The following is a 13,510-nucleotide window of genomic DNA, read 5'->3' as shown; positions in this document are numbered from 1 at the left end:
AAAACTGGAGTGGGAAGCAAGGGACTCAGTGCCCTGTCAGGTCCTTGGACAGCTCTTGGGCACTACACAGAACTCTGTGCACTTAGGTAGCTTAAATGGCAAAAACACTTTATGATTGACTTACAAGTAGAGGCTTTTGAATTGCTAGGGAAGGATTAAACTGTTCTCTCTTTGATGCTTTGAAATCTGATCTTTTCTATCTAGATGTTTTGATTGATATGAAAGTGGTGTTCAAAGGGCCTATTATTTGAGGCTATATTTGGCTTTTTTATGTTACTAATTTGATCCTCAAAAGAATGTTACAGATCTGTCTCCACTTTCTTCATATTGTGCCAGTTGATTAAAATAGTTGGCACTACACCTTCTTATCTACATTAATATATGTCCACAGTAGAAATAACAACAGCTTTGCTCAGCTGAAGTTAGCTTTATATTGAAAATATTTACTAAAAATTCTTGTAGATATAAAAATAAACTTTAGTAAGTTAGAAATTTATTTCCTGAAAGGAAAAATAACTCTTCTGGATTCCTCAGTGCAGTGCTCTAGTATCTATAATCAAGAGCCAGATATTAGCAAATGTATAATTTTGCATTCCTATTGCTCATACAAACGTAATATGTAATGCTAAGCAAGACACATAGCTGAGCTGTCTGGTACATGTTTTAGACATGGAATAATTACATTTACTCAGCTCATGAGGGACATTGAGATCTGCTTGGATCAATCCATCATCTACCTTCTCCACAGTGTCTCACTGGGATCTCAAATCTATGGGACTGGCAGAGACCAGGATACATTTTTGCAAGAAAAGTTAACAGTGACTCATGTTAACCTGACTCTAGCAAAAGCTCTTTAAAGTAGAAATTGGTGCATACAAAGGCAAAGAAGCAAAATGTGTTGATGTGATGATGATTGATATTTCTGGAAATACTGATGTAGCTCAGGTACTTTTCCATTCTATTCCCTATCAGATGCATTCATCCCTGTTTTCATGTTACTGGGGAAGTTGCAATCAGTTCTGCACAGTCTCCTTTCAGACACACAGTCACCCCTAAATTCCCTGATTCCTGTGCCAGGAATGTTTTTTTTTTATTTGGAACTCTGATTCTCGACTGCCAATCCCAGTCTCCTGAAGCTCTCCTACTTACGACATAGGTTTTCTCTCAGAAATAGTGAGAATTCTCATTTCATAACGCTCCTCAGAATAAGAGAGGATTTTTACATAGGCAAATACAGTTGAGTACAGTTCTCTTCTTTTTCTACAGCTGTAGAAAAAGAACTGTATTCCTCAAGCTTCAAGATTCTCAGCTACATATATTTCACAGCTCACTTTTACTCCATGAAGCATGGCTGAGATTTGCCATCAGCTCCCAGATGCTGCAGAGAATACTTTACTTACTAGCAAACTTGGCTTCATTATGGTTTTACTGAAGATTGAGTCTTCCTCAGTGGCTGGATAGTCTGATCTGCTTTTGATAAATGCAGACACAGAGATCCATGTCACAGTCTTACGAGAATAAGTCCGAAAATCATCCTAAGTGGGTATAGAAGAGAAATGTCACAATTTGCCCCAAACACAGACCAAATTCACTTTCACTTGGATGATTACAGTATGATTACAGTATTACAATTATTACAGTAGCCTTTCTAGAGGACTACTCTGGCTTTTTTTAAGGATTAGCCAACAAAATCCTCCCAACACTTGTGATTTACAGAAAAATCATTAGAATAAGAACAGAACCACTGTCCTGTCAAAATGTGAGTACTGCAAATATTTCAGTGACCACAGGTCTGATGTTTGGCTGATTAGGATGGAATGTGAACACCCAGGTCAAGATCTAAGACAGGCAAACAGCACAGGACAATCTGAGATGCAGTGACCGTGCTGTAAAGGGAAGATCAAAAGGAACACAATGCTGTGCTGCAAAATGGATATTTAGTGCCAGCATCTTACTCACTCCTGAGTTAACACTTCATTGGAAGAAGTGAAGAAGTGTCAACACTTATGGCACCTTAGACAAGCTTTCACCACAGAGTTCATGACCTTCCCAATTTTGATAAAGCAAGCTGAGCATTAGAACTGCCTGATAACAAGGGTTGGTAGTACAGTCTGAGAGATTAGAGCGATTACTGTAGTGAGTAGCCCCATGCTAAGTTTCAGTCCCAAACACTGAACTACATGCATTAAAGCCAACTATGAGACTGACTTACATTCTGTGTGAGAAGTTTTGCAGTTAGGAAACTTTAATAGGAAAAGGGAAGAGTAAAAAAGATTTCTGTACCAAATATGAGTCCTTTGAAATAATTTAATTATTAAAAGAAGAACTTTAATGATGTTTATATATCTTATTTGCCTGCTTTTCTTCTTAAACTGGTCTTTTGAGTAGAATAACTTTATTTTCTGATATTTATCTTTAATTTAAATTTCAGAATTAGTAGACATTGGGATGCAGATTGAGATGGGAACCAGTGAATAACACAGGTGCTCATCATTTGAACTAAACTGAATCAAAATTCAATAACAAAAGTGAGTTAATAGGCTCTTATATTGCAAATGCAGAGATAATGATGACTTAAGAATTAAGGTTTTATGTGAAGCAAAAGATAATTCCAAGGATCAAGCTGATGAGATTACTTGTATCCTCATTAGCGGTAGCCGTCACATTTGAGAACTGATATAATCATAATGTAGCCAAAACAAAACAAAACAAAACTGTCATTTTAACACAAAGAATCATGAAGGAAATTTTAAATTTTCAAACAGAGCCCATTCGAGAAAGCTTCTTGATAACAAGAATATACAATATAATTCAATTCCTGTTTAATTACACAAAGGATCATTTAAAAACTCATTTATTTGAAAAGTGCTTGACATGGCACATCTTTTTAAAATTGCACACAAGAATAGGTAATTAAAAATGCAAATTGAATTGAATATTAAGAAGGGATATTAAGCATAATATGATGTTTTTAATAAAAGAAGAAACATACCCTCAGACTATTAGGATGCCGATTGTTTCATTATAAAGTATTCAACAGGCAGATCTGTGCTTTTCAAAACCTGGGATTTTAACTGCATACTGCTCTGCTCATTTAGGAAGGCAACTCAAACACAGAGGCAGTAAGTGATCCATTTTGTAATTGCAAACATTGAAAATGCCATTGTTCAGGAATCTTTGAAGCAGAACAAATCAAATTTCTGGAAGTAAACCAACTCTGCCAGTTCCTGGAGTATTCAGGCTCATCTGGGATTCAGACCCAAGTCTCAGTTTACCTCTTTAGTGTTGCAGTAACTTCCATGAAATAAAACCAAGGGTTTGCACATGTTGCAGTGCTTCAGCACAGTCCTCAGCAGGGAGAGAAGGGAGAGACCTGCATCAGGAAACTACTAGCCAAATGTGCCAGCTCTGAAAGCATTAACTTACTGCAGGATTGCAAGCTTATTGGACATGGGGAAATGGAAACATAGAGCCAAGAAAACAAGCAGTGTAGGCTTGGCCTCTTCTTTTTACTGATCCCTCATGACACACTTGGACACTGCTGGGGACACTGCTAGACAAATTTTTAATTTGGCCCAGTAGATAAATTTTGCCAGAAAGGGACATCTTCACCAGAACAGCCAAGTGAGGAAAATGGGATCTGCTGGATACTGCCAAATAAACAGATGCCTTGGGATCTGGAGCACAAGGCTACAATGTAGAAAGCACAGGGATGGTAGAAGGGAGGAGGAAGGACTGAGAACAAACAACAGTCTTGAAACGACAGATATTACAGGTTTTATCAGCCCAGTGTCTTTCACCTTGTCTGATCAGCTATTACACTCCATTCCCATCATTATCCACATAATTTGTGGGATATTTGGAAGGTCTTTAGATCAACAACAGTATACATAAGATATTATTGAAGGAAACCAGCAATGTAAGATTTCAGCTAACTGGATACTTTACAGTTAGCTCACCTTCCAAATAGCCACTTACTAGGGACTAATTAAAAGATTAACGCAGACACTACCGTTGTTCTAAGCAGAACAATATCCGCTTCTTCCAAGCTGCATCGGATGCAATTCATCCACACATGCCACTCTGGCTTCCAGTAAAACAGCAGCCTCAGAGCCCCACAGGACAAGATGTATCCAGCAATGCACAAGGCCCTTCGACAGCCTTGAGTTTTGTAGCCAAATATGTCCTGTACAGCAAAAAGAAGACAAAAATCATTATTATTTCTCCTAAAGAAATGCCCGGAATACTATACCTTCCTGTCACTCACTGCTCTCCCATAGCTACTGTTAGGTATGGTACTGTGAGAAACAAGCCACAAAACTTGCATTTGGTTACTTTAAGTGTCCTAAGCGTGATTACCAAAAATTTGCATCTTCAAGAGAACTTTTCATCCACCTTCACAAAATCCAGATTGCTGTAGCCTGACCACCATTTTTATGTAGTTGTGAAACTTGGCATGAAACATTGTTTTGTTTGTGCATGAGCAGGAATGATAATAAAATATACAGGTTCAAACTTTTATTCCAAGTCAGGAATTCAGATTTGACCATCAGCTTTTTTAAGGGTCAGACAGCTGAAGAGCTTAAGTACATCTGCACCAGGGGATGGTGAGTGATCAGTGCAGAGCCGCTGCCACAGAAGGACTGCTCCCCTGCTCTAGTAGTGATCTGCAGTAATGCACCTACACTTCAGAGACTCAGCCAGTGTCTCTGCTTGATGCTGAATGACACTGTGTGACCGCACCAGCTGGAGCTGCTGTGCACAACCTGGCACAGACACAGCTTTTGTAACTGTTACCCTCTTCTATGACAGCTCCAGTATCGGGATTTTGGAGCTTGCTGATATGCCATTGGCCTAACATCTAATGACAACAACAACAACAACAACAACAGTAATAATAATAATAACAACTGTTAGGAGGAACATCTAATAAACATTTGCAGAATGCTTTACATAAAGGCCAAAGGAAGCTACTTATTTTAGTTGTATGAGTATGTATTATTATTCCATTTTTAAAGCTGGGGAAATTGTTACAGTGAGGCAAGGTGACTTTTCCAAAACATGTCTGTCAGCATTACATTTTAAGAGCTGCAGGTCTTGGTACCGTGGCCAAATTTCCTCTCAGTACTGCTAGCAGGGACTCAGTAAATGTGAAACAAAATTTATAAAGTGCATTTATAGAAAGATGCAGCCTAAGCTAAGAGGGGAGATTCCATGGCTGCAATTACATCTGGTGGCCAGGAGAATTAAGGTTAAGGTTCCTCAATTCTTCTTCTGAGTATGTTTGCAGCAACTGTGCAATCTGCTTCTGAGGATCAGATATCTGTAGCTGCAGATATTGCAAGATCCATTTATAAGGTGAGAAGAAAAGGCAATGTAATTGTAAGGATGACTAATGCATAATTCCTGATTCTGTGCTGGTGTCTTTGCTTGTTATATGAAATGCAGGCCCTGCCCAGTGGTTCCACACGCTGCCTCGGCACACCTGCTTTGTGGCATTCCCCAAAAGACAGACTCTGTCATCCTAGGCAATCTCCAAGAGGTTTCTAAGGGGAAGAAGTTGGCAACTGTGAGGAAAAAGCATGGTAAACAACACAGGAGAGTGGCCTGCACTGCACAGAACCTGGTTATACCACCTGTGAGATGCACACAAAGCATTTCCAAAGGCTTCTATAATTTCTGAACAGACCAAGATAGCAACTCTGCAGCAGATAGAAGGAAGCCCATGGAGGACAGCAGACTTGCTAGGAGATAGTTGGTGTAGCAGTCATGTGCAATTAATATTAACATGCTCCTATAACAAGGTAAAGGTCTTCATTCAACTCTCTCTAGCTGTAACATGACCAAAAAGGTTAAAGAAATAGTGTCAGCACAAGCATATAGAATAATACATAGGACAATGTGAACTTACTCTTCACAGCAAATGCTTACTAGCAGGATCCAGATTGCTTAGTAGCTTGGATCCAGATTTCACTTGTCAGCAAGGCAAAGGATCTCCCAAGGAGACAGAGACACCTAAGGGAAGAACTCTTAAAAGAACACGCCTTTGGACTTCCTTCAGTATATGGCTGGACCTGGAATAACTGGAATAGTATTTTTAAATTGGGATGGGAATGAATATCAGGGTGGGGAAGAACAGGATTGCTGCCATATGCATCTAGCTTCTGTCTGTGAATCACTCCTTTAATTTTCAGTTTTTGTGTCTTACACCCAATGTCTGAGAAGTCAGTAAGGCTGTACTAATAGAATTAAGAGAGAGGGTGGATGCTCTGCATATGATTGGTAGTCATTTGGGATCATCATCTGTTGGCAGTGTTCTTCACTGAAATGTTCAATGGTTTACCAAGTCTGATACAACAACATAACCACAAAACTAGAGAAAACTCTGTATTTCTCTGTATTTTTGCCTAGGAAACCATTCACCAATATATGAAAGTATGTATCTGAGTCCCCTTGTGCCAGCATATGTTTTAAGGCCTTTTTTCCAGAGTAGTTTAAACTCAAAAAGTGATTTGAATCCACAGACTCCAAGACACTCCCCAGAACCAAGCATGCATCAGTATTTCTCATCTTGAAATACAGAAGAGAGGCAAACAAGGAAAAGAGCTCATCTTGAAAGAAAAGACCATGCTTTTTAAGATATCCATTATGCTGGGTGCTGGATCTTGCTGCTTCTCACAAGGGACTTTCCTGAGACAGACATAGAAACAGATAGATAGAGGGATACCACTGAGCTGTTCTGATCCTTCAAGGCCATGATTTGCCATACGAACAGAGGTGTTGGTTCAGGTTTGTTGGTTCATGTCTTGATGAGTGTGACATTTCTGAATACAGCTGTTTAGGAGTTCTACAACGAGTAAGCTGGGAAAGAATAAACATTAGATGGTAACTGATGCATCTGGATGTCGATGAAGGAATCTAATGCTAAAGCAAATAATTTCCCATGTTTTGGAAATGTCTGGAGTAGATCACCTGGGCCACATCACTGAGAAGTAAAGCTAGGCAGGGAAATAGACTGAGTTCCAAATTTGACTTGTGCCAAAGTCCCCTGAGCCAGAACCTTTCAAGCTTAACTTCAGTACAGAATGTTCTGTTAGGCTAAGGAGTTTTTTTTTTTTCTGGCCCTGTGCTTTCAGCTGGAAGGATTATAGCAATGAATGCTGCATTCATAAAAAAATTAATACATTAATAACTCCTTGTTGAAGCAGAAACTTCTCACTCATCAGATAAGTCAAAATGGAATTCTTTAGAAGAATTCTTAAAACTATTATCTTCCACAGAAAGGTGAATATTAGACCCATTACAGAGGTATCCACAATGTGCATGAAGAAGGGAGGAACAAGCACATGCATGGTGCAGGTTTGTTTAGCCACATGAACGACTTATAGTAATTGGGCTTTAGAAATTCTTGATTCACTCGGCCTCTGCTAAAAGGATCTCTAAGCAAATGCATGTCTACTATGGCAAACAATACTTTCAAGGCTGGCAGAAATCCTGGTGAGAGGATGCAGTGAGGACATGTCTGTCAGGTTAGTTTTATGTTGTTAAGAAAATAACTTTTGCCGTGTTTCATTTCATTGTGCTGGTGCAGACATCAGAAGAGGATCTGATGAATACAGATTTGTACCTTGACAACTTTTCTAATGCATAAACAAGTTTTTAGAGTTAAATGAGTGCATTTGGCTTATAAAACAGTTCACAGTCAAAATTCTGGGTTCTTGAGTGCATCAAACCAGAAGATGGTGGAAAATAAAATGAACATTAGCTGTCTGTAAGACTCCTCATTGAAGGTAACAGCATCTACAGAATAAGCTGGTATACAGTGTTCATTTCATCTCTATAGAATATTTTAAAATAAATTGTAGTGTATAGTAAAATTTTGTCTCCTCATCTGTTAACATCCCTTTTCTCTTGAAACTCACAGCAGTAGAGGAGTGATTGTAACAAAATGGTTTGCCTTGTGAGTGAAGGGTCTGAGAAGGGGCCAGGATTATTGGACAGAAAAAGCTGCCAGACCTGCTCAGATGGCAAACAAGGTTCTTAGCTGCTTTTACAATCACACAAAGCCAACATTCAAGGACTTACCACTCTAGTGTCCAGCAAGTCTTTCTTACTTAAGTTTAGAATAAAAATTGCCTCTAACTGCCAGGTCATCTGCACAGCAGAATTTAAATGCAAATGTCAAACAAATTCAAGCACCTTTTTCTTTGGTGAAAACAAAGCCTGTAGCTACCACCAGGGAATCTAAGCAGTGGCTGTGAATGGTCATATTTCCGGCAACCTCAACATCAGGTACACTATTATGAACAACCTGTTGCTATAACAACAGATAATAGGATTAGACTTGAAAGACTGGCTAAGTTTCACAAGCTATTTAATAACTGAATCTCATTCTTACCAACCAGAACCTGTTTCATCAGAGGTTTGTTCTTGTTCTCTCCAAAACCAATAGCAACATTCACTACTGTTCCATTAGCAACAAGATTGTACCTTTTAGATTTTATTTCAAATTTTAAAGTTACATCTTTCAAATTCAAAGTATATAAAATTCCTGTATCAGATTCCCTTCAGAATTGTGGCATGTCAAAGGAGGCAAACAGCTGCCAAGATGCAGTGGTAAACTGGGGTGCACCAGCTGACTGACTGCAGTTTTCCCATTCCTTCAGCCACAAGCAATGGGAGAACACATGTTTAAGACAGGCTGCTGACAAATCCTTCCCAAAGCAGCAGCCTGTCAAAGTCTATCACAATATTCTGCATTTCAAGACATAAACTTCACACTTTAAGTTTTGTGCAAAGGGAATGATTATTCTCAAGCTCTGCAGAGACAACCATCAAATTGACAGAGAGCATAAAACTGTGGTTGTCCTTCCTCTTCATATTTCACAGTAAATGTAGTTCTTCTCAAAATCTTCAAGCAGATTTTTCTGGAGGGAATTATACTATTAGCCCTCTCTGAGGCAAACTGCTGTGTCCAGAGTTGTCTCACACTACTAAGATCTTTCTGGTACTACAAATGGTTATGGAGAGAGAGTTTATCTCATGCTCTGAATGTGCTTTGCTAAGTTATAGTTGCATAGCAGAAGAGTGAACTTTCATTCAAGCAAATATTCTGCAGAAATTGTAAAGTAATCCCAAAGACACGCACAACAATATACAGGTTAGATTTCTTGAGTCAGAATGATTACTCTTAAATCTAGGACTATCTAGCACACAGCTATACCAAGAAATGAAAATACAGAAGAAAGCTTCAAAACATTTCTTCTTATTAGGGTTCCCCAGCTTTCCTCAGCAAAAAAGACAGCTGGTTCAACACAGGGAAGCATTGCACATCCAGAGTTCAAGTGAATTACTTACATGCTTTCAAATTACTTGAACTATTCCACTCTGGAAGAACTGGCACTTGCACAGCATCAGCTGTTATACTATTAGACCAAGAGATCTGATCTTGTTTGGAAAGTCAAGAACTGCTTGTTAATACTTTAGTTCAAGCAGATTAAACTGACTGTTGAAAACAACATCAAAAAATATTTTTCATGGCTTTGAATTTTAAAAAGTAATTCTCTTTACTTCATGTATTCTTCTTCACTCCTCTACTTAAAGAGAGCCTTCTTCTCTTTCTTCACAACTCTCATTTACATACTACTTTATTTTTTCCTTTCACAAAAATACACACATTAGCTGTTCTCTTTTTTCTATACACATTGATTTTTTTATCATCCTCTTACAGTACCTCATACATCCTCAGGGATATCTTCTCTATCTCATACTTTTTTTCTCTCTTACATGTTTGTAACAAACATGCACACATTCCTGACTAATTTAGCATAATTTGGCTACAGTTTTAATTGCATTTTCTACTCAAGTGCTTGACAAATCTTTTTTCTTCAATTCCATTTGGAAACCCCGGGTGAATGAGCACTGATCCTACTCACTGCAGGCATGGAGAGCATGGCAACTACCAGACACTCTGGATTCACAGACATTCTCTCTGACTCAACACTGGGCGCACACAGCAGCTGTGCATGGAAAACCTCAGATTCACAGATCCCTGAGCACCAGATTCAGAACACATGGGCTCAGTATGACACTGGTGAGAAACAAAAACATCCTTGGGAAAACTGGCTCCATACAACCACAGCTTGGGTGTCCAGCTGGAAGTGCACAGCTGGAAGTGAACATTCAGGGTACAATAGTGTGACTGTACTCAGCACCAGACAATCCACTTAAACCTAATCAGCTCCAGCTCAATTCTGGCATTGCTAGAGACAGCACCAACAGTGGTGAGAGCACAACAGAGTGTTTATAGTCCTAGAAGGACAGGGCAGGGTGGAGCAGAGGCACAAACCCAGCAGCTGTTTGGAGCTGGGGAGCAGTGGCACATCAGCACCAGGGCTAGAGCCAGGAGCGGGGTGCTGCCAGCAGGTTTAGTAACTGGCTGGCAGAGCCAGTCGGGTTCTGCATTGCACGGAGCTAATTAGTCCCCACCCGCGGAGCCAGTGCCTTGTGCTTCCTGCACTGCTCAGTTCATGCTGCTGGGTGACTCTCTACTGCATTCCCCAGGTTTGCATTACGCAAAATGTGGCATCTCCCCTTCCCTGGATGGCTGAGAGAGCTGTCTGAAAATCTGCATTTTTCTTTGCAAGATAACAGGTATCCACGTTTGCACATGACACAGTCTCTTTCACTAGAACAGGAAGAAAATCTCTCAGTGAGGAGATTTTTAAGACATTTCCAGGATTTCTGAGCGTGAACAGTTGTGTCAACTTGTGACTGTGTTTCAATAGCTTTGCTATTGAAATCCTGCAGCCACTCACAGCAGTTCTCCAGTGGCTCTGCAGCACAGGAATTTTGAGAAGCACTGCATTTACCAGATATACCTAAGAACTGTTGTTGTACAGCTGCATGGTGGATCTGATATCTCCAGCAGAATCTATTAGAGGGATAGAATCCATGTAAATAGCTGCCTCATAACACACAGTAATGCCAAAGCAGCTCAGAAGCACTGCATTCACTTCATTCATGTACTGGCATTACTATTTAAGAGCATTGCCATGCAGGAGACCAGAGATTTTGTGTAAACATAGGACTTATTTCCAGATGTTACAAAATGCATGCAAACACATTTCTCCCTGGGAAACTCTGGAAAGAAATATAGTATTTCAGTATTTAGGAATCCCAGCTTCTGAGATAGTGCTTGCAGTTCAACAGACTGCATTTATCAGTAATTTATGCAAACGTAGCAGGTATTTTTATGCATTGGAGAAAGCCAAGGTTTCCAGTTCTCTAACTGGACCTGATCCTGAAGACCCAGCTGTCAAATGGTTGGGGATGCCAGTCTGGCTCATCCCTCAAGCTCATATTAAACTATCTCCATCTAATATCACATGAATAATCTGTTCAGCCATCATCCCTTGTTGGAGGGAATAACCAGTTAAATCCAATGGACACACCAACCTTATTTTCTTTCTGCTTAAAAAAATATTATATCCCTTTCTGTTATGTTTCTGCCAAGGAAACACTCCAACTAGCAATAACTCAATTTCAGTCTGTAGCATTTTATTGTAGAACACGTGCTATCTTCTGCTTCAAGGTAAGAAAGTTCTAGACAGAGATACAACTCACCATCTCATTCTCTTCTCCCTGGTTAAGCTGCGCATAATGGTTCTTGGCAGGATTTTCCCCCATGAAATGACCCTCTGGAGACTTTCTACAGCACCCTCAGGACAGGTCTTCAGCATAGTGTGCTTGAACTTCTATATTGAGGAAGTGCTCTAAGTACACACCTTCCTTACCATTCTGATGATGTTTGAAGTAGGGAGCTCCTCCCTCTCTGGGGTTAGCAGGTAACACTTTATCCCTCCTCCCTCCATTCTTTTGTTGGAGTTTTGCAATTGTGAGGGCTCATACATAATTCAGTCAAAAATGCAAGAAAGAAAGAGTTCAATCTTACAAGTGTTTTCCACAATGTGACTCCAGAGCATAACTCTGGTAGGTGCAAGCAAGCACTATTGGCACAAAACTTTTAGGGGAGGGCAAGAGGGGAGTATTTTTCTTCAAGAGATTATGGAATCACTGGAGACCAGGAGTGTGTCCAAATAAGAAACACAATAGCCACTGCTGTTGTCAACATTCTTAGCAACCAGTCTGAGCTAAGTGTCCAGCAGAGATCTCCACATATGCTGTAGAAAAAATCAAGCATTGGCACTGTAACAAGGGGCCCCAGTTTGTGCAGGTGCATTTATACAATGATTGTGTGTCAGGATTCAGCCAGGTAGGAACTGTAACCAGGATTTTTATTCATTATTGAGAATATCCGCATAGAATGTCTTCTGACCTCACCATACAGCTTTGAGAGATATTACTGAGGTAATTTATGCACTCCAGGGGAAAACTGGAGTTTCCCACTGATGTCAGTAAGCTGGATGTCTCTGACCTTTAAATCAGAGCCAAAAGGAAGCTGGCAGGAAAACAACACTGAGAGTTTTGCCACCTCTTTTTTGCATTTGCTGATCAGTCTTGTGATTCTTTTCCATTCCACTACCATTTCCTTGTACTTTGCTACTTTTTAAGAAGTTACACAAGAAATATTTTAGGAGTGAGGTCAGGAAAGGCAAACTTGTTCTTCCAGCAAGTATGTTAAGAAAACTAAAACAAACTTCTAGGGTGACTGAAACAGATCAAGAGGTATCAAGTTAGTTCCTATTCCTCAGCATTTTGCTGCCACAAGGCATGGACTTGTACAAGTCCATATCTCAAGTGACAGGAAAGACCACTGCCTATCCTCAAGTGGGCAGGCTCAGAGAAACTGAAACGGAGAAATGCAGGAAACAGAGAAGAGAAAATGAAGGAATTAAGTCACTTAATGCAAAAATATGTGCACCCATGCCCAGTACAGGGATAGATGTGTTTGAAAATGCTGGTGATAAGCACTGGAGGCAAGTTGTTCTGCCTTGACACCTACCACACCCCGAAAAGGAGCCCAGACCAGAGGCTGACCTGACAAGGATATATCTGTACCAAGCTGTGTAAGGGTGAATTATTGCACAAGATCAAGGGGGAAGAAGGTTCTCTCCAGACCCAACTTCAGTGCTACCCTCTCCTTCCTCTCATTGCAACTTGCTCTGAGCCTCTCATCTTGCCATTTTATTCTTCTGAGACCAAGAAAAATGAACTCAAATTATTATATGAGAGTCACAGTATAAACTAAAACTAAAAAGGAACATATTAAATTCCATTTCTGGTAAACCTGATTACACAGGGAAATGAGCATTGCTATCTAGAAGCTGTAACAGACATTAAAGAACTGCAAAGGTGCCTTTTCTTAGGCAAGCTGATGATTTTGAGAAATGACTCATTATTTTGGGAGGTGCTAGGGGTGAAAAACAGGACAGTCACACATGCTTTTTCTGCCTGGTCAGCTTTTGCTGCTTTCCCAAACACCACCCTTGCTCTAGTGTGTAAGTACACTAGTGTCTGTAGCACACTGGGGTGCAGCAGGGGTCCTTGG

At 40.0% G+C, this 13,510-nt stretch overlaps 1 protein-coding gene across 1 annotated transcript in view; it reads right to left on the bottom strand.

The window, feature by feature from the left end:
• ATP13A4 (ATPase 13A4) overlaps positions 1–11,688 on the bottom strand; it is a 36,883-nt gene extending 25,195 nt beyond the window's left edge. The window contains exons 1-3 of the mRNA XM_021536808.2: positions 11,626–11,688; positions 4,013–4,186; positions 1,401–1,535 (exon numbers count right to left, since the gene is read on the bottom strand). Coding sequence (XP_021392483.2) covers positions 1,401–1,535; positions 4,013–4,186; positions 11,626–11,688 — 372 coding nt within the window. The remainder of the gene's footprint in view (positions 1–1,400; positions 1,536–4,012; positions 4,187–11,625) is intronic.
• Positions 11,689–13,510: the final 1,822 nt, after the last annotated feature.

This window comes from Lonchura striata, chromosome 10, assembly GCF_046129695.1.
Source record: "Lonchura striata isolate bLonStr1 chromosome 10, bLonStr1.mat, whole genome shotgun sequence".
NCBI classification, from domain to species: domain Eukaryota; kingdom Metazoa; phylum Chordata; class Aves; order Passeriformes; family Estrildidae; genus Lonchura; species Lonchura striata.
Note: the sequence above shows the minus strand (reverse complement) of the source record. Positions and strands in the feature narration are given on the sequence as shown.